This window comes from Cicer arietinum, chromosome 4 (assembly GCF_000331145.2).
Source record: "Cicer arietinum cultivar CDC Frontier isolate Library 1 chromosome 4, Cicar.CDCFrontier_v2.0, whole genome shotgun sequence".
NCBI classification, from domain to species: domain Eukaryota; kingdom Viridiplantae; phylum Streptophyta; class Magnoliopsida; order Fabales; family Fabaceae; genus Cicer; species Cicer arietinum.
Genome location: NC_021163.2, coordinates 63,833,515 through 63,855,630, shown reverse-complemented (window position 1 = coordinate 63,855,630; position 22,116 = coordinate 63,833,515). Strand labels below are relative to the sequence as shown.

At 32.9% G+C, this 22,116-nt stretch overlaps 1 protein-coding gene across 1 annotated transcript; it reads left to right on the top strand.

The window, feature by feature from the left end:
• The first annotated feature begins 6,096 nt into the window (after positions 1–6,096).
• Positions 6,097–21,396, top strand: LOC101496872 (exocyst complex component SEC3A). Its single transcript, XM_004499053.4, has 25 exons — positions 6,097–6,374; positions 7,312–7,382; positions 7,588–7,668; positions 7,834–7,901; positions 7,999–8,101; positions 8,717–8,865; positions 10,637–10,754; positions 12,943–13,047; positions 14,085–14,186; positions 14,274–14,411; positions 14,636–14,764; positions 14,854–14,934; positions 15,034–15,108; positions 15,297–15,470; positions 15,554–15,695; positions 16,160–16,224; positions 17,312–17,482; positions 17,579–17,658; positions 18,164–18,245; positions 18,527–18,624; positions 18,764–18,872; positions 18,974–19,042; positions 19,388–19,453; positions 19,538–19,627; positions 21,167–21,396. The coding sequence occupies exons 1-25, from the start codon at positions 6,200–6,202 to the stop codon at positions 21,275–21,277; spliced, it is 2,652 nt and encodes an 883-aa protein (XP_004499110.1). The 5' UTR covers positions 6,097–6,199; the 3' UTR covers positions 21,278–21,396.
• The last annotated feature ends 720 nt before the right edge of the window (positions 21,397–22,116 follow it).

Below are 22,116 nucleotides of genomic sequence, written 5' to 3'. Positions count from 1 at the left end.
ATAACTTTCTCTTTGGATTGGTCACTTGCTTTAACAAAGATAGTTTTATTTATACTTGGTTTATCAAATTTTGAATAACCAAGACCACTTTTGTCATTTGAATATCTTTTCATATTTAAAACATTTTCCAATCCAACTTGTCCTTTTTCATATCTTTCAATTACTCTATTTAATTAGACAGTTTTGAATGAAAGAGAATCACACTTATTGCATGTAAAATTCTGTTTTAATTTTTCAGAATCCTTTTCCATAGTGTCAATTTTCTCTTGAAGAGATGAGATTTGTCTCTTTTGAGTTGACACTAATTTAAACAGATTTTTACATTCTATAAGTAGTTCTTTAATTGCATTTTGAGCATCATTATATTCAATAATTAATTCACTATTAGTCTCATTATGCTGAGGAGAGTCTTTGTTACTGATCTCTTCTTCTTCGTCGGATTGATGTGATGCCATCAAGGTGACATTTGCGCATTCGTCACTTTCTGAATCCGAAGACGAACTGACTTCGTTGTCCTCTCATGCTATATATGCCTTTTTGAATTCTTTCTTTTTGAGAGTATTTTTCTTGATAGTGTTTGGACGTTCTGCCTTTATGTGTCCTTACTTTTCACACTCAAAGCAAGTGAAGTTTTGGCTTGAAGTGGAACCATCCTTCTTTCTGAAACTTTTCCTTTTAAAGGTTTTATCGTTTTTAAGAAACTTACCAAATTTCTTTATGAGGAAGGTGATGTTTTCATTTTCATCTGAATTCTCATAATTGATTTGTTCTTTTGATTCTGCTTTCAAGGAAATATTATTGGTCTTCTTTTCTTAACTTTCATTCTTTTCTAACCTTCCAAGTTTGATTTCATGTTCTTGAAGTTTTCTGAAATGTGCAGAAAAAGACATCTTTGATAGACTTTTCTTTTCAGAAATTGTTGTTACTTTCGGTTGCCAACCCTTGTTAATGATCTTAACACTTTGAGGTTTAAATCATCATTAGTGAAGATTTTTCCAAGTGCCGACAAATGGTTGGTCAGGTGAGAATATCTTTTCTATAAGTCCAAAATGGATTTTCTGGGCTGCATTCAAAATAATTCATATTTTTTAGATAATGTGTTGAGTTTGGAACGTTTTACCTCAATGGTTCCTTCATGTGTTACTTCAAGTGTATCCCATATATTCTTTAGCCATTTTGCAATGTGACACACGAAAGAATTCCTCCATTCCAAGTGCTGATTGTAGCATATTTTTGGCCTTCTTATCAAATAGCACTTTCCTCTTGTCATCATTTGTCCATGAAGCTTTACTTTTTTATTCTTATTATCGATGACTGTTTTTGGAACAAATTGACCATTTTCTACTGCATCCCAAATATCATCTCCTTGTGCCTCTAGATATGCTTGCATGCGTATCTTCCAAAAGTCATAGTGTTCCCCAATGAAGCATGGTGGTTTATTGCTACTACCACCACCTCTAAAAACTGGTTGTGCGGAAGCCATTAATAAGGATCAATGAGCAAATTACTGGAACCTGCTCTGATGCCAATTGTAAGAACAGAGGTGCACCTAATAGGGGGTGAATTAGGTGTTTAGAAATTTTCTTGTTTTTAGAGATTTGGTGATCAATTTTTCTAATTTAAGATAATGTATGAACATGATATATGGCAGAAAAATAATAAACACAAAGATATTATCTTGGTTCCCCTTATGACCAAGGGTACATCCAGTCCTCTTGCATACCACAAGAGATTTTTTCACTAATGTTAGAATATGTACAAGTCCCACCCTAGGATCTCTGCTACAAATTTCTAACACACTTCTTAAGATAACACACCACTATCTTAGATTACAATACTTAAAGAAAGTATACTACTTTCAATAATTTCAATGATCTTTTTAACAAATGTTCTTGACTAAGAAACTGAGTATAAAAGTTGTACAATGATATCAATTCAATAATATTTCAAGTATACTAGAGAACCTTCCTCAATGATGTGAAAATGTAATGCAAGTACTTGAAATATAAAAAATAACTTTGAGAATATTTCATAAAATTGTTCAAAGTTGTTCAAGGTTTGGTAGTAGGTTTGATTTCGATTAAACTGATGTTATCGGGTATTTATACTCCATGGACATCACTTCAGATCACTGGCCATCATTCCTAGAGGTTTGATGAAGAAATGCAAAGATCCAGAACCATTTCAGAATTGAAAAATTGCATTGTTTCCAGTTGTATTCGACTACAACTTGTGTGTAGTCGAATACACATCCTTTTAACGTTCAGTTTATTTGAATTTTGAAGCTTGTATTCTAATACACATTCTTGTATTCAAATACAGATATTTGAATTTGGTCACTGACTTGGTTTTGTATTCGGTTACACCAAGTTGTTGTCGAATACAAATGTGCAGTTTTAGCTACTGACTTAGCACTCGTATTCGAATACATTGTCTCGTATTTGAATACAGATGTTCAGTTTTAGCTACTGACTTAGCACTCGTATTCGAATACATTGTCTCGTATTTGAATACAGATGTTCAGTTTTAGCTACTGACTTAGCACTCGTATTCGATTACACCATCTCGTAGTCGAAGACAAATGTTCAATTTTAGCTACTGACTTATATGTATTCAGCTACAACATGTTATATTCGAATACAGCTTTGTATTTTGCCAAAAATATTATTTATATATTTTGACTCTTTAAAAAATCCTTTTGATGCATATGCTAAATTGAAAGGTTCTCATGTGTATTTCAAATATATCTTTACATTATCGTGCATCTTTACATTATATATCTTCTAATTTGTGTGAACATGGTTGACTTTGATTATTTGACTTCTTTTTTATCTTTGTAGCTTTGAACATATTCCTTGGTCTTTGTCTTCATCAAAAACATGTATTTTACATTTGAGTGGTGGAAGACTTATGGAGCACAAACTCCACTGTTGCAATTATTGGCCATTAAAGTGTTAAGTTTGACATGCAGTTCTTCAGGATGTGAGCGTAATTGGAGTACTTTTGAGCATGTAAGCTAATACTTGTTATTAAGTTATAGAGTATTCTACTATGTAGGTTCATATTAATTTAGTAAACTAACATTTTAAATTATGATACATAGATTCATTCCAAGAAGAGAAGTAGACTTGAGCATAAGAGGTTGGAAGACTTGGTTTTCGTTAAGTATAACTAGGCTTTGAAAGAGTGTTATGATTGTCGTGATGTGATTAATCCAATCGTCTTGGATGATGATGATGACTATATCAATTAATTTGAAGTGGGAGACTTGGGGGAAGATGGTGAACCTGTTGAAGAATTAGTTTATGCCAGTGGTAATCTAACTTGGACTGATGTTGCCAATGCAAGTGGGGCTAATAAGCCAGTGGTCTACACTAGGGAGCAGCAAAAGAAAAGGCAGCTGCAAGTGCATCTAGGGCAATTGCACAAGAAGCAATATCAAAAGAAGTGATAGTAGAAGAAGTTGAACCTGTTTATGTTGAAGATGATGAGGATGAGGAGAATAAAGAATATATTGAAGTTGATGGGGAAGAGGAGGAGGAAGAAGAAGAAGAAGACTATGTTGAAGATGATGATGATATTTGATTCCTGTAACATGCATTTTAGTTTTAATATTTTGTTATTTTATTACTCGACTATGTTGAAAAAGATGATGACATTTGATATTTAAATCTATATTTTGATTAAGACTATTTGGTATCTAAAGTATGTTTTGATTAAGATTATGAATTTGAGACATTGTTTTAATTATGCATGTTTATATTGTATTATTCATGTAGAGGTCATCCCGGTATCCCGCAACCCACTATCCCGGTTTCCAGAGTTGGCCGCACGCGCCGCTATTTGGGATTAACTACCTAGATTCCACACTTTATTGGCTGTTGATTTTACTTTTCGATTTCAAATTGAGTTGTTTCTTACCACCACCACCCATTGGGGCCAAACAAATTTTAATATGAAATTTAAAATGAATTTTCTAAATTTTTAACATGATATTACTAAATTAATCTAATCTAATTGATGTTATGTAATTTCTTTTTTCAAATGATTTAATACTATTAAAATAATATTAAATTTAAAAAGATCTATGTTTTAATTTTAAAAATACTAAAATTTGATTTAGTAAATTTTTGTTAGGTCTTTTGATTAAATAAAAACTTTATTTGTCACGAAAGTGGTCTCAGGACCTAATTCATTTTTGTTTGCAAAGGCACCGTTGAGTTGTGTTCTAGATAAGGATTGGTGCGCTATATGATGTTTGAGATTTGTGAGTATTCTTAAAAAAAATGCATAAGCAGTTTTCTTGTGAAGACAAAATGGAAATGGGTGTCTTTCATATTTTTCTTGTTAAGTAAATAATAGGATACTATGATATTTTTGATATTATCTCGCGGTATTCGTATCTATGTATTAGTCATTATTATGATTAGTTTCTTCTATTTCCTTATTTATTTAGGATTTAGAATCTTATATCTCTAATTTTCTCTAAGTTGGTGCTTATTGGTTTCTATAAAGTTAGTAACAATTATATCACACCATAAACATATTATTATATCTCTTCTCCTTATTAAAACCCATAACTTCAATAAAAATACCACTTATTATTACAAGTACTTATTATTATTTTCTGTATTAAAGAAATTGGTAGGTTGTTTGTTTTTTGTTACTCAGGTTTACATTATAGTTAATTTGTTTATTTTATGTATTAATTTTTTTAATTAAATATGATTTTTTATATTTTAAGATAAATAAAGGGATATGAAAAAATGGTAATTAAGTAAATTGAAAGAATCTTTCTATTTAAAGATAATTTTTTTCTTCTAAATGATGTTTATAATAGGGTTGAACTTTGGAGTCTACAATTAATTTCAAATGGAATAATTGCTTTAGCTTGTCTAAGAACAGCCAACAACAGTTCAACGTGGTGATCTGGCTTGTCTCTTGTAATTTATATATACTTAATAGGAAAATACTATAACTTCGAAAAATACTATAACTTCGAATGATTCATACAAATTGTGCCTTGCGGGTGTTGTACGGGCTTCAAGCAGCAACAAATTGTGTTGGATTACATTCAATGTATAACTCCGGCAAATGAGAGAGGATGTTGCATCAATAAAGGCTTGTACCTGTAAAATTGGGGTTATGCAACTTACTTTGTGGCTGTAATGTTAGGTTATTTTTTAAGGAAAAGGAAATTTATGCATTAGTCTAGTATGTTGTGCTCAATTTTATGGTCAACCTGATTTCTATTGTTGTTAGTCTTGTTTTCTCCATTATACTACTATCACTTCGTATATTTGAATCTTATAATCTACTTTTATAATCCTTAGAACATTCATCTCTCTTAGTCTAATATTTATATTTGTTTGGAAATAGATATTTAGTTACTTTTTACACTTTTAACTTTCACTTTAATCACGAGATACGGAGAATCTCCAATGTATCTTAAATTTGTACGTTTAATTTAGAGTAAATTTTATTTTTTAGATATACATAATTAGTTTATCTTGAAGTAATCTCATAGTGATATTTTGAATCAAATTCAACGTTGATATAATATACATTTATTAAAAGTCAATTCTATACATTTTTAAAATAATCTATAACTTTTTCATGGTGGTAAGTACCAAGAGAGAAAATAAATTCATATACTAAAATATTTTTATAATTGTCAAATTTAACCACGGTACAATCTCCAAAGCAGAAGATCCCTTTAAGATGATTCCATTGTGTTTACTAACCATCAAAAATATATCCCATTAAACACAATGTAAACAATAAAGGGATAAGTTAGTAAACACAATTTCCTAAATATAATATTTTTATATATGTTAATTTCCTAAATTTAAATTAAATATATATTTTTTCTTTCAAATTTCTCGGAGTATCTTACGGTAAGTAGTAACTGATATGTAAACTCCACATTTGCCCCAATATCTAAGAAATAGATCCTACATGAGGTTGAACCGTGGTCACTCTTGGTAAAAAGCAGTAAAATGTAAACCGAAATCGCACAGTAAAAAAAAAGAAAGTGAAACGCAAAAGCATAACACAACGCGCACTATAAGGCGAATATTTTTATATTAAAAAAATCTAACACCAACCGAGAAAACCGTTGTTATTTCCCAAATTTTACTGCGTCTCACTTTTTCTTTTTATTTTCTGTGTTCCCAAAGTTGCTTTCAGATCACAAAAAATGGCGAAATCCACCGCCGACGATGTTGAACTCCGGCGAGCTTGTGAGTCTGCAATCGAAGACCCAAAGCAGAAGATCATCTTATCACTTCGTGTTGCCAAGAGTCATGGGATCTTAGGAAAATCTTCCAAGCTTGGTCGTCAAATGGCCAAACCTAGGGTTCTCGCTCTCTCAAGTTAGTTACCTAATCCTCACTTTAACTATTTCTTCTTTTTTCTTTCATGCTTGTAATTTGACTTCTGCTTTTGCTTGTTGCTGTTGTTGTGATTTTGCTTGTGCGAGATTTATTTAGTGTTTTAGCTTTGAACATATTTGCTGCTACTACTCTGATGTGAACATTTGGATTTTATGATAATATCTACATTTAGAAGCAAACTTCGATTTCATATGCTGATTCACCTAAGAAATGTACTACTCCATCCCTAAACATAGGATTCTGTTGACTAAACAACATGCATTAAGAAAATTGAGTAATATTAAATTTGTTAGAAGAAAGTTGATAGTAATATTAGATTGGAGTGGCTGAGTTGGTTTGAGGTAAGGGTTGAAGGAGTGAAGCAGAGGGATCAAATTCTAGGTAAGGTGTAAAAAATGCTAACTTAACTAACTACTGACATTTTCCTATAAAAATAAAATAAAAATTGGAGTAATAATTTATACTGTTTTTACAATTTTATACTTCAAGTGAGAGTCAGTTTATGTTTCCATCAAAGTATTTAGTGTTGGTTGTAGAAAAAGATGTAAAATAATTCGGGGTATACTGAAAAATAAATAATTAATGCAGTTGAAAATTCAAAGAGACAAGAAAATTTCTCAAGAGGGTCCTATATTTAAGGATAGATGTAGGAATTGATTAAGTTTTATGATATGCAAAAGCTATTGTTTATACAGTAATTCTGATTGCTTTCATTATTTTTATTGTTCTTATTGCACTCGTATGATTTTTGTGAGATAGCAAGTTGATTCTTGAACTGATTGGTTGAATAGTTTAATGTTGTTTGAGGGATGGTTAAGTGATTGGGAGTAGTTATTACATTGGGTGTTACTCCTTTAATCATTTGTTGAATTCCGTATTTGTATTGTTGTTGGTGACATCTTGCTATTTCCTGCAGCATTATCAAAGGGACAGACGACAACGGCTTTTCTTCGAGTTTTGAAGTATTCTACGGGAGGAGTTCTTGAAGTAATTTTTTTTCCCTGTCTTCTATTTATTTTGGATTTGCTTGCTTTTGTACCCTCAATGCAATGAGTAGCTAGAGATCCCTCTTTAGCTGTTGTTTCTTGCACTATGTTTATTTTTCTTTGATTGACTTTATTGGATTATGGAGTATTCGTGACCCTCTTGTATTGTATTGCATCCATTATAAACTATTTTCTTGTACTTGCAGCCTGCGAAACTATACAAGCTAAAGCATCTCTCAAAAGTAGAAGTTTTAGCGAATGATCCCAGTGGATGTACATTTACACTGGTAATTTTCCATAATAGAAAAATCTTATGCTCTGATTCTACACATTGTTCTCAGTTTCTGGCACAGAAACAGTATGAGAAGAAACGACTCCTTGTCTTGAAGGTTGTTTCTTAATGCCTTCCTAGTCATTTGCTTCTTGAACTGATGAATGTATGTATCTTGTAGGGATTTGATAACCTTAGAAGCCAGAGTGTGGCTCCTCCTCAATGGACAATGCGCAATATTGATGACAGGTGAGAGACGTGTTAATCTGAGAATGGATAAATTAGTGGTTGAGTTCTATGTGAGGTGATGGAAGTTTGCTAATGGTGTCTTTCTCTTTTATCGTAGAAATCGTCTTCTTCTTTGCATCTTGACTATCTGCAAAGATGTTTTGGGTCGCCTTCCTAAGGTTGTTGGTATAGATGTTGTGGAGATGGCTCTCTGGGCTAAGGTGAATATGATGGTCTTCTATAATCCAGTCTCTTAAAATCAGTGCTTTTTTACAATCAAATAGCCATGATTCTGTTTTAACGAATACTTTTTTGCCTCATTGCGCAATAACAGTTACTTGGTATTTGTTACTATGTATGGAGTCATTGGAGTGTGACCGTGTGACTTATTATCAAGTCCATGGCTTCAGGCTGAGGATGTTAAACTCTAACTATGTTTAGAAGTTTCGAGTAGAGGGAAGGGAAGAGAAAGGAAGGACAGGATGGAGAGGGGAGTTTAAGCCCCCTATTTTAATGTTTTAAATTGAGGAAAGAAGGATAATTCTCTTTCCTGTGTTTGGGAGTTAGATCCCTCATTTAATTTTAATAAATCGTTTCCCCTGCTTGCCTGCCAATTTGAGGGGGATGGGGCCCATCAAAGTGGAATTTATCCCTCTCGCTCCTTCTTATTCTTATAGATATCCCAAACAAGGATTAAGGTCGATTTTTTTCTTACTTTCCTCCCTACTTATCTCCCATTCAAACATACTTCTTAATTTGAATTGTCTATCTCATTTTGAATTTCACATCACTGGTTAATTGCCACTAAATAATTGTTTTTACAAAATGTGAAATAGGAAAATACAGCCCCAGTTTCTACTCAAAGGAATGTGCACAATGGTGGTCCTGTTGCTTCTGATATGACTGAGAGAGAGTTGAAAGTCAATGTCGAAAAAGATCTTGTCTCCCAGGCAGAGGAAGAGGACATGGAGGCTCTTTTAGGAACGTAGGTGATATTCTTCTTTTTCTTCAATGTTATTGAGGTTAAATATTTATGATGAGTAAGAATATGCTTGAAGTAATGTCTATTAAGTAAATTGCTCGGTTAAGTCCTTAAAAATTTAGGGTCACTTGGAAATTGGAGGCAACTTCCCCCACAAAATTCTGTAGTTTATTATTAGTCATCAAAGAATTTTATTTTTTCACTAAAAATTAAATATTGCCTCCATTAAATAAGTTTGTTTGTGAAGAATTAAATGCACAAAAATGTAAGAGATAAATTATTGAATGCTTGTTTGGTCACATACATAGAGAAATATATTTTTGATAGTATTGAAAATGAAGAAATATAAAACAATTTTAAATTTCGAAAACACACCGATTAATTATAGTTTTTAGATGTTGAGATATGTTCAACTTTCTTGGATATATATCGGTATAATATTTTAATCTCCAAATTTTTTTGCTTAATTATATAATAATCTATAATGATGTCATTGCTTCATCCCTTGTGCATTGATGTATTACACACACATATGGTATATGATTTTGGAAATTGTTTTGCTGTAATATTTCTTTGAACTTTGATAGTTCGCTCTAAAGATGAACCTAGTGTTGATGATGATTCCAGGAGTACTATATGGGAATATGAATTGAGGAATTCAAAGAGTCTAGAATTTTATACTATGGTGATTAGTATTTAATCTCTATACATATAGCTCCATGATGTTACTGTATATAATAATATATAATGATAAAAAAAATATTATTTTACATGCACAAATCTACTGTATTTATTAATATTTAATTCTACTACATGCACCATTAATCATATTATTACATGTGCAAGCATGTCCTCGCTAATCAAAATTCATGGATCCGTCCGTGGTTGTCCCTGTGTTGTACAGGAACAAGGTAGAACAAACACTTCAAAATAGTAGTTGTACCCTTATTGGGCAAGTAATAATGTTGAACACTCAATCAACACATTGGATGCTCTGAGATGTATTTTACAGATTTTTTCTTTCTAAATTTTTTCTTTTTACAGCAAGACAAATGGAAAGACCACAACCATTAAATAGATGTTTTATTGTCTACAATTACTCATGCTAACTTTTAAAACATCTCTGAGATGTATTTTACAGTTTGTTACTTTTTTAACAAGACAAATAGAAATGCCACAACCATTAGATAAATGTTTTATTGAGTCTACATCACTCATTCTATCCTTTAAAACAATGATTTTTTCCCTTTTGATTTAAAATTTGCTTTTTCATGTAAATTTTAAATTTGAATTGGATTTTACGATTTATGTGTTGTATTATAGCTGTGTTATACCCAAGAACACTTGATGAGATGGTTTGGGTATCTTCCAGCTTAACCAGCCCTGGGAATGCCACAACATTAAAACTTGTGAGGGAGAGCTTTGCCGCCCATTATGGTCCTACTTGACTCGAGAGATTAGCCTATGCAATTAGTGGCGGAGGATACTCGGTTTTACACCAAAATATAGTCATGCTATGTTGTGTAGTTTTAAAAAATTAATGTATCCCTCTGTGATGTGTAGTATCTGTGCTTTGTATTGTATCCTTACTTTGTTCGTAGTATAGAAATTCATAAATTAACAGAAAATGCCGAGAATATAATGGTTATAAGTTGTAACAGATTTGTCAAAGTTCGAATAAAAAAATTATGTCAGTTGGACATGCATAATTCTTGTCCCAAATCACATCTTTCGCTATGCCAATGTCAAATGGTTGAAATTTTCCAATGTGCAGTTACGTCATGGGTGTTGGTGAAGCAGAAGAATTTTCTGAAAGATTGAAGAGAGAGCTCCAGGCTCTTGAAGCAGCAAATGTGCACGCCATTTTAGAAAGTGAACCTTTGATAAATGAGGTAATACTGTTCTCAGAGTTGACTACTTTTCTTTTGCTGTTATTACCTACTAACTTGATAGATGGTCCAACACGGAGATCATTAACAATGAGGATCTATCCATAAAGCTTGTACCCAAATTTGCAACAACCTACAAGACTTAAAATAAAGAAGAAAAGAAGTACAAAACCATGAACACTCTTTATGCAACCAAAATGTGATTGTTCGAGATGGAGAGAATCCTTTAGTTGAAGTGAAGCTAGATGAATTAAAATGAAACTAGGAAGAATAATAGATGGAGAGTGCGATTGATATACACTGTGGTATAGGACAGGGAGATCAGACAAACATTTGAGTCACATCACAACTGTTTTGTGTATGGTTTGGTGGGCAATGGGCATCTCAAGAAAAGTAATGACATTTACCCGAATACCTTTTGCAACATTGCATATTGGTTGGTGTCAAAAGTTTATTTTGACACCAAATATGTTGTCATAAAATGGTGAACATATAATACTACGCGTGTCACAGTTTAATATGTTGTACAAAAGATGATAATGGTAAAATCTCATTTTAGGTGGTTAGATGTGTGTGGAAAAGATCTGAAGCACGGGTAAGTAGGGTTGACTAGAGGGACGATAGTCTAATAGTTAGAGATGGATGGAAACCAAGAAAAACTATTGGGTATGCCATTAAGCGAGATTTATAGGTGAGTGGTGATTGGTGAACTTAATATATGATTAGAATCTTTGTAGTTGACCCATCTAATGGGATAAAGCTTGGCTTGACTATTGTTGTTGTTAGATTCCCTTAAGCCTAGTTTCATTTTTCCTTATATATTAGGATTGTTTTGTTAGAATATGTTGGTATATTAGATTCTAGCAGGTACTGTAATAACATAATATAAATGTATTAAAAATATTTTCTAAAATTCAAACAGAATATAAGTATTTATGATATCTTTGATATTATGCTAGAGCATTTTTATCTCGCAGGATTATTTTCTATATTACTTATTATTATGATTTATTTCCCTGTTTTCTTATTTAGTTAGAAGTCACAGTCTTGTATCTCTAATTTTCTATAAATAGTTAGTGTTAGTTTTTTGTATCAAGTTAGTATCAATAATATTACATCATTAACATATTCAAAGCATTTATTATTTCTATTCACCTTCTTTTCTCTAAAATCCATAACTTCAGTATAAATATTTGTTTTCTTATTTAATTAGGGTTTGAGGTCTACTATTAGTTTCAATATGAATGTTGTTTTGGCTTGTCTAATAACATCCAACATATTCACATTAATATCAATATATTTTTGTTGTCGAGTATTTCTTATCCTCCTTCTATACCCAACAGCCTTATAAGTTCAACATGTTATCATATCATCCCCCTAGTCACCTGGCTTGTCTGTTTAAAGATACTTCTCTTGTAATATCTTAAATCTTAAATATATAATATACGGTTAATTAAATATTAGTCTCTATAAATTTCAATGTTTTGTTTTTAGTTCCTATAAAAAAATTATTCATCTTTATCCCCCAAAAATATTCCCAGTTTTGTTTTTGGTCCTTGTGTTCAATTCAATTTGTTTATTATTCAAATTTTTGAATGGTTTTTTTATGCATGTTTAGAACATTTTAAGATTTCCCTCACAAAAGTTTAGAATTTTTAAAAAAGAGATGACTTAAGTGTCAAAGGTTTGAAAGTTCATGTTTAATTGATAATTTGTTAAAAAATTCTAAATTTTTGAATGAGATATTTTTATAATATTCTAAACATGCAAGAAAAAATCATTAAAAAGTTTGAATGATAAACATGAGTTGACTGAAAATAGGGACCAAAAACAAAACTAGGCAATTTTTGGGGGACTAAAGATGAAAAAAAAGTTTATAGGGACTAAGCAAAACATTGAAATTTTATAGGGACTAAAATTTATTTAACCCTGTAATATATATGATTAGTTTTTTAAGTATACATTTGTAACAAGCTTAATATGCTTTGCCTTGAGGGGAAGGGTTAGAATATATGAAAATATATATTATAATATCTATATTGATTTTTAATAAGGATTATTTGTTTGTCTAATGTAATAACATCCGGCATACCATTCTCATCAATATTAATATTATTGCAATATTTTGAGAAATTTATACTTAAAAGGAAAATACTATAACTTAAAGATTCATGCAAATTGTGCCTTGCAGGTGTTGTACGGGCTCGAAGCAGCAACAAATTGTGTGGAAGATATGGATGAATGGTTAGGCACATTCAATGTAAAACTCCGGCACATGAGAGAAGATATTGCATCAGTAAGGGCTTGTACCCGTCAAATCGGGGATATAGTTTTCCTTGATACAACTTACTTTGTGGTTGTAATGGTAGTGTTTGCTGGAATTGCGCTGCACTTGTTTAGTTTTTTTTGTTAAGGAAAGGGAAAGGAAATTTATGCATTAGTCCAGTATGCTGTGCTCAATTTTTATGGTGCAACCTTATTTCTGTTGATGTTACCCTTTTGTTTTCTTCATTATACCATCAACTCATTTATTTGTATCTTAAAATTTACTTACCATAGTCCTTAAGAAGAGAAATGAAAATAAAACATCCATCTCTCCTGATATTTATGTTTGCTTAGAAACAGCAGCTTAGTCATTTTTACACTGTCCACTTCCAGTTTAATCAAGAAGATACAACGAGTCTCAGGTGGATCTTGGGTTTGCATGCTTAACTTGGAGCAGTTTTTATTTGTTTGAGGGGTTAGATGCAAAGTAATTAGAAGAAGGAAAAACTTCATTCTACATGCATTATGTTGTTTTTTCATATTTGTCTTTATTAGGAGTATAATTCTCGCGTTAAAGGACATTCTGCTGCCTCTTGATTTGAAGGTAGAAGTGTACATACATCATCCCTTATGCTCTTTGGAGTTTTTCTTATATCACGGCATTTTGGTATAGAGATGGATTGAGGGTTCTCTCTCACTCTCTCTCTTATCCACCACCACCTCTTTCTCTGGTGTATGAATCAGTCATGAGGATATTTTAATTTTTATCAACCTTCCATTATACCGTTTTCTCTTCTTCTCCCTATAATAAACAAATAAAAAAGGTTTCTTGTTCCCTTTTTAATATCTTCCTTTTGAGTTGATATTATTTAGATTCGGATGCTATCTTAGACAATTTTGTATGGTTTAGAGGCAGCAGATTTTGTGCTGGGAAAGTTGTTTTCTGCTTTGAGGTTTTTTATCCAGTTTTGTTTGCTTCTCTAGGCTGTGTATATGATTTCAGATTACAAGTTTTAGAAATTGGGGATCTCTTACTTTTGTTTGTTTTAATGATGTTTCTGTGTCCAGATAGAAACCCGTAATAACAACTTGGAAATGCAGTCGGTAAATAACAAATCTCTCATTGAGGAGCTTGATAAGCTTCTTGAGCGGTTGCGTGTCCCTTCTGAGGTATGCCTTCGATTGGTAAATTGTATCCAATTTAAGCTGGATGAACTTACCTAGCTTATTTATTTTAATGATACCTTTTGTGTTTAGTATGCAGCATGTTTGACAGGAGGTTCGTTTGACGAAGCTCGGATGCTTCAAAATGTAGAAGCATGTGAATGGTTGACCAGTGCCTTGCGTGGTCTTGAAGTGCCTAATATTGATCCTACTTATGCAAGCATGAGAGCTGTATGTTCTCGGATTTACTTTTCTCTTGTTAAATCACCTGAGAGCATGTTGTACTTGTTGGAGAAGTATGATATGGTTTTCAATCATTAATTTCTCCCATTTTAATTGGTTGGGAAGAATGAGAGTATTGTGAATTTGAGATCACAAAGCAAAGAGCGAGTACTCTAGAAAATACATATAGGACCTAATAGTCATCTGTTTTGATCGGTCTTCCTGCTCTACAGGTTAAAGAGAAGCGTGCAGAACTTGAAAAATTAAAATCTACTTTTGTTAGGAGAGCTTCTGAATTCTTGAGAAATTACTTTGCTAGTTTGGTGGACTTCATGATAAGTGATAAAAGTTACTTTTCTCAGGTATTTTCTGTAAATTTGTTACAGAATTGGTACTTTTTAAGCCTTGGATTGAGTTTGTTGGTTTCACTTTGTCTGCTTACTCTAAACAGCGGGGACAGTTGAAGAGGCCTGATCATGCTGACCTGCGGTACAAGTGCAGGACATATGCACGTCTTCTTCAACATTTGAAGGTTTAAATATGGAGGACCTACTATTCCTTTTGCATGTTTATATTTTTTGGAGTGATGTTCAATGTCTCCTACCTAAATTATCTTCCTATGCACTTGCAGAGTCTTGATAAGAATTGCTTGGGTCCATTGAGAAAAGCTTATTGCAGTTCGCTAAACTTGCTTCTTCGCCGGGAGGTCCGTTACATCACATTGCTTTTATTTGTTTCTTAATCATAAGATGTCAAAGTTTGTTCCACAACTTGCTTTTTATCTTTTACGAACTGAGAAGTAACCACATTGCATGCGAGTTCTGGGACATAAGTACTTTTTATGTATTGGTATGCATATTAATGGAGTTGAAAGCTTCACACATTCATTTACAGGCCCGCGAGTTTGCAAATGAACTCCGTGCTAGTACAAAAGCATCTAGAAATCCTACTGTTTGGCTTGAAGGTTCGACTGGTTCTGGTCAGAACGTAAATGCTACTGATACTTCTACAGTCTCTGATGCGTATGCAAAGATGCTCACAATTTTTATCCCACTTCTGGTGGATGAGGTGAAAGTTTAATATTCATTTATTTTCAACACAAATTTGTCTGATATTTCCAAATGTTTAACTCTTCATGGTATACATTGCAGAGTTCGTTTTTTGCACACTTCATGTGCTTTGAAGTTCCTACACTTGTTCCCCCAGGAGGCATTGTTAACGGCAATAAAGCTTGTTATGATGATGATGATGATTTGGGAATTATGGATATTGATGACAATGACAGTAAATCTGGTACATATGTTGACTTTCTGCAAATAGCACTTTTGTGCTTTTGAAGTTGTATCTAATGTATTGTAGTTTAGATTTTCATTTGATGATCCATGCCATAATAGTTGGTTGCAGCTGCGTAACACAATCCCTCCTATCACTGCTATGTAATGCACGTAGGCATTCTTTAGGTGGTTTGGACATGTGTGTAGAACACTTGTAGAAGCATTGATAAGGAGGGTATTCCAAAAAAGGATAGTCCAATAGTTTTAAAAGTAGAGGCAGACAGACAACTATACCTAAACCATTAAATGTGATTTGGATTAAATGGTCTGTCTTTACTCTTTAGTAATGACGGATGTGGTTTATTATAAGACATTATGATACAGCTAACTCCTCCTAAAAAGGTTTTAGTTATTGTTGCATAATGTAGTTTTTCTCTGTTCATGTTTTTTTTTGGTAGTTTGACCATTTCTTCCATTTTGTAGGAAAAAGTTCTGCAGAGCTTGCAGCTTTAAATGAATCACTTCAGGATTTACTGGATGGAATTCAAGTATGCTTAGAACGTGTTCTACTTTTGAATCTACTCTATGTTCTTCTGATATTAGTAAAAGATGAAAGGATTTAGATCTTCTCAATGTTACGTGATAAGCATGTTAGCAAGAGTACATAGTTTTTTCTTGTGTAAGATTTGTTTATCTGTTTGTTGTGTGACGGGTTTGGAAAAAGTTATTATTTCATTAAGGAAGAAAAGACAATGGAGGTAGAAGAAAAAAGATCACATGCAAGAAAATTTCTAAAGGAAATATTTAGAAACTAAATGGGAGGCCATCAAAGGGGTTGATATCCAGCCAAAGTAGTGAAAGCAGTGTAACTCTTACCGCTAATATTTACCCCTGCTCTACCACTTTTAGTATAGTCAATCTTAATCCCAAAAATGACCTCAAACAATCTCAGGATAGACAAAATATGAACAGATAATCAACCTTCCGTTCCAATAACCATTAACCCCTCCAAATCGGCCTTCAACCCCCTCAACCATTCCATTATGAGCAGCTACAGAGTACAGACACCAGGCAACTAAGAGCATAAGAACATAAATTACAATGATATTGGTAAAGAGGATCCAAGTTTATTGTTTTGTGTTTTCATTTCTCTAACAAAGTCTTAGTGTTACCAAAGTGGACCCAATTCCAAGATAAAATGGTAAACCCTAGATGGCTTAATTCTCTATCCCTCTCCCTAGTGATAGTGTGAATTTCATATATTTGCACACTTCTGGTTACCTCACAGCTTTATAAAACGTAAGGAGAGTTTTGTACTAGCAAGTTCTTTACTTATCTATCCTATATAAAAAACATAGACAAATGATAGCAAGATTACATATAAAATTGAGATTCATAACAGAAACTTGGTGCTAGAATGCACTAATTTAGGTATGCAAGGCAGCATTTAAAATGAAACCTAGGCCTTTTAAAGGTCAATATTGGATCTTTGTATGGTGAATATGATGTTATGGTCCAACTGAACAATATATCATTCATTATAAAATGATTTCTTTTATAAGTTATAGGTAATATAGTATATTCAAAAAACCATATATCATTCCATATTTTAGAAGGTGCTTTAAATGATTTCAGGAAGACTTTTATGCTGTTGTGGATTGGGCATACAAGATTGATCCTTTACGCTGCATATCAATGCATGGAATAACAGAACGCTATCTCTCTGGTCAGAAAGCTGATGCAGCAGGATTTGTACGTCTTTTGCTTGGTGACCTAGAGTCTCGGATATCTATGCAGTTCAGCCGGGTAGGTGCCTAGCATATTGAAGAAAACTATTTTACCAAATGCATTTGGAAGATTGAGACACTAACCCAATTTGTTTGATCGGAAATCTTTTGGCAGTTTGTTGATGAAGCTTGCCATCAAATTGAAAGAAATGAACGCAATGTTCGCCAAATGGGTGTTCTATCCTACATTCCCAGGTGAAAATGGATCCTTATTTTTACTTTTCCCCTTCTCCAAACTCCAAAGAAATAGGATGTTCTTTCTGAGTGTGATGAAACAGTTGTGTGATACCTTTTAAGCCTGTTATTCAAAGTTTGAAACATGGGAAGACCTAGAAAAATATCTCATATAATTGCAGTGATAGGCCCCTACATCTTTTATTCATTAAAGATATCATTGCACACAAATTTTCTCTCTGGTACTCAGATTTTTGCTAATTGCACTGTGTTGGGTTAGTTCGTCTTTAGGTTCCTGAAATATACATGATTTTTCTTAATCATTCCTGACAATTTACCTATTGAGTGAATTTATTCATTTATTTTTGGTAGAAGTTGAGTTTATTTTTGTAATTTGGTATAATTTTAGTTGAAATCATTGACATAATTGCTGATGTGTGTGGAGATATGCAGCCATGGCAATCACATGAAATGCATAAATCCAGCTTATTTGCATTAATATGTGCTATATTTCTAATGTTTCCAGATTTGCAACCCTTGCAACTCGTATGGAGCAGTACATCCAGGGGCAGTCTAGGGATTTGGTTGACCAAGCATATACAAAATTTGTGAGTGTTTCTTTTAAAAGCTGTCCCGTTTTTATGATGTCTTATATTTTGCTGGGAAATCAAGCATTTGCCTCCCAAAACGAAGAGGATAAAAGTTAGTGATCTCCCTTCCAAGGGTTTCCCCTTCTACAACAGACTCACTACTCTATGACTAGATGTTTACAATACTGAGTCAATTCTCTCTATTCTTGTATCCTCCTATTTATACAAATATTTCTCTAACTAACCAACTGCTTCAACTAAAGTGGATAACGTTTGCTGGTGGGAATGTTGCTCGACAGGTTAGTGTAATGTTTGCAACCTTGGAAAAAATTGCACAAACAGATCCGAAGTATGCAGATATTTTTCTTTTCGAGAACTATGCTGCCTTTCAGAATAGGTAAATTTTCTCTCGCCCCTCTGCCAAGAGGCAGCTTCAGTTCGTGTCTATTAAGTTGATTTTGCAAATAATGCAACTGTCATTTTTCACTTATTTTGTTTACTATACTTAGTTCACTTATTTTGTTTACTATACTTAGTTTGTATGACCTCGCCAATATCGTGCCCACTTTGGCCAAGTTTTATCATCAGGCCAGTGAAGCCTATGAACAAGCTCGCACACGCCATATTAGCATGATTATATACTTTGTGAGTATTTTTTTCCCCCCCTATTTTTCATTTTTTCTCAACCACACTGGAATCCATATCCTTTATGACCCAACTCATTATCACTTTTTTGCCTTGGAAAGCAATTTGAACGTCTTTTCCAATTTGCTCGAAGAATTGAGGACTTGATGTTCACTGTTGCACCTGAAGAGGTTAGTTTGTATAATGCTGTCCTGTTAATCCTTCATAGCCTTCTGCTATACAGTATCTCACCATATCTAGAATTATTTTGTCGAACAAACTGGATACAGTTAAGTATAGATGAGAAAGTGTTTTTGAATTGCTTAAAGAAAAAATTCCTTATAGGCTTATATTTCTTTATACACTAATCAAGAATTACAATCATAAATATTAAATACATTGAAACAAATCGAGAATGAAAAGAAACAGAAAAACAAGGAAACATCAGCACTGATTATGTCTATATTGAAATTGAAAGTGTGGTCATTTGCCTTTCAATGTTCGCGAAAATCTAAGATCTTTTACATGGATTTCAGATACCTTTCCAGCTTGGGCTGTCAAAAATGGATCTCCGGAAAATGTTAAAATCCAGCTTATCTGGGGTAAAGTGGTTCTTGTCTTGTTTAAAGAGCCTTCTCATTGGTGTATGCTTACCGTGTGAATTATTTCTTTCCTCTTCTGCTTAGGTTGACAAGTCCATTGCTGCGATGTATAAGAAACTACAGAAGAATTTGACTTCAGAAGAACTGTTACCTTCCTTGTGGGACAAATGCAAGGTAAGCTATACTCAATCCTTATTGGCCTACAAAGATACTTCATATTTACAGTAATTCAATTAATAAGGACCAAAGCTTATGTAGTAAATATTCCCAAGGCCAAATCTGAAGTGTCTTCCAAGAGTTGAACCTATGCGCTAAGAGAATATCCAATTTTGTAATCAATGAGATACATTAAAAAGAAATTAAACTGGATTCAATTTCAATGTCTTGCAATAGTATATATTTCCATTGTCATGCAATCATGTTATTGTCATAACACGAATAGTTTGACTGCATAATAATGTGGTGAAACCTAGGTAGTCAATTGCGCCGGAGCGGTGCGGCGTGGCGCAGTGCATGGCCGTGGCGGCATGGTGCGGTGCGGCACGAAACACGAAAACTGCCGTCCTGGCCGTGATCGCGGGTCACGGGTCACGCTCAGTTCGCGTGTTTCTCATGGCGCCATAAAACGTGAATGTGTTTTTTTTAGGAAAAACCTAGATTGTCCTTAAATTTTAAAAACTTATGGGGGTATTTTAGGATTTTCGCTCTTAACCTAAATTCCATTGTTCTTCTCTCTCCTTCGAACACTCCCTCCTTTTCTTCAAGATTCAACGGCGCCACTCACCTTCCAGCCATCGTTGTATATCACCCAATTTCTTCTTTCTTCCTCTATTTTCTTACTTCTTCCAATGTTTTTTTTCTTTCTTTTCTTACTTATTCCTGTTTTTTTTTTTTCTAAGTTTTTTGTCTGTTTTTATATTCATTTTTATTTCCTTAATTTTTGTTAGTATTTAATTGTATCTTTTGATTGAGACTTTTGGGTTTTTATTGGTATTTATGAATATTTCAGAGTTTGAGTCATTGTTTAATTTTGCATAAAAATATATGTTTATATAGTATTATTTATGTAATTTGTCCAAAAAAATAGTGGCCATCCCGGTATCCCACAACTCGCTATCCCATTTTTCGAGGTTGACCGCGACGTGACGCTATTTGAGATTTAACTACCTAGGGTGAAACTGTTGCAGTAAGATCGCAACACAATATATGATAGAGGAGAAAAGTTTTACACTACAATATTCCAAACTAAAATCATTGAATTTTGAATTGAGATAAATCCATTTGAAAAGCGGGGCTTCAACACTGATAGCCTGTTCAATGTGAAAATGGATTTCTACTATGCTATATGTTGTAGGGGAAGAAAAGGAGGCCACATAAATTTCAATACTGAGTAGTCTTAGATTGAAAGAGATGATGTGAAAGGGAATTATTTTTCCCCAAAAAAATAAACATAAAAATGGTGATGCTTGTACAATATTTCATTTACAAACTGCTCAGGTGGGGCACTTAAATTCACACTATGTATACTGTGCAGGTTTATAATCAGAAAGATTATAAAATTAAAACATGTTGGGGAACGCTTAATTATAGGAAAATGATTACTTTATGTAAATACTCTTAGGAAACAGTGAAACAAATTAACTTTCAATATTAGCTAATTCAAAAAGACATAGAAGATGCATTCAACTGAAAGTTTCTTAATTTTGTTTGCAGAAGGAGTTTCTTGACAAGTACGAAAGTTTTGCTCAGCTTGTGGCTAAGATTTACCCTAATGAGACAATCCCATCTGTTGCAGAGATGAGAGACCTTTTAGCTTCCATGTAAAGGATGTTTGTGTTTGTATATATTATTATTATTATTATTATTCTTTTTTCGATCTTATAATCTTTCTTCTCCACTGTTGTATGTAATTTTATTTATTCAATAAAGTGCATCTTTTTGTAGATTTAATTTTGAAACAAGGATTTTAATGCATCTTCTAACATATGTTATGAAACATGGTGTGGCACTGTGCATATTTGTTCTTGCTTTTATTACTATTATTATTATTATTGGAAAAGTAACCACTTTTCAAAAGTTATTTTAACCAGTTGTGAAAGACGTGATAAAGGGAAAATGAGAGGATAGAAAATAGATAGTAAAAAGTTGAGAGTAGAGAATGTTGATAATTTATATATTTGGAAAAAGGAACGAAAGAAGTGTGTGATCTTTTTTCTTTCTTTTTTGGTTGAATAGAACTATGATGTAGTTGAATAGAAATGAATTATAGCAAATGTCACTAATCTCCCTTCAATGCATGATGTAACAGACAAATCCCTCACCCATATACCATTGCTCATTAACGTTGGGTATATTAATCAATATAATGAATGGTTGCACTTTGATTACTATTACATAGGAATAATGGTTTGGACTAAAATTGGTTAATAGTCCCTTTCATTGAAATAGTGCAAATTGAATATAAGAATGAAACATTTTCTCACTGGAACAGAGTTTCAAATTTGATGGATTACTCCTATCGAACATGGACCAACTCCAAAAAGTAAACTGGTTTGTAGGGCGAGGACTGCTCTACTTATAAGCATATTGTTAGGCTTTATCTCATTCCTAATATTAGAGTCTTAATAGAAAATAAAAAACATATAGGAAATATGAAATTCTTT

Coding starts and splice junctions, on each gene's coding strand:
- LOC101496872 (XM_004499053.4), top strand. CDS start 6,200: ATGGCGAAATCCACCGCCGACGATGTTGAACTCCGGCGAGCTTGTGAG. Junction 8,866..10,636: donor ATGGAGGCTCTTTTAGGAAC/GTAGGTGATATT, acceptor TCCAATGTGCAG/TTACGTCATGGGTGTTGGTG. Junction 15,471..15,553: donor TCCCACTTCTGGTGGATGAG/GTGAAAGTTTAA, acceptor TATACATTGCAG/AGTTCGTTTTTTGCACACTT.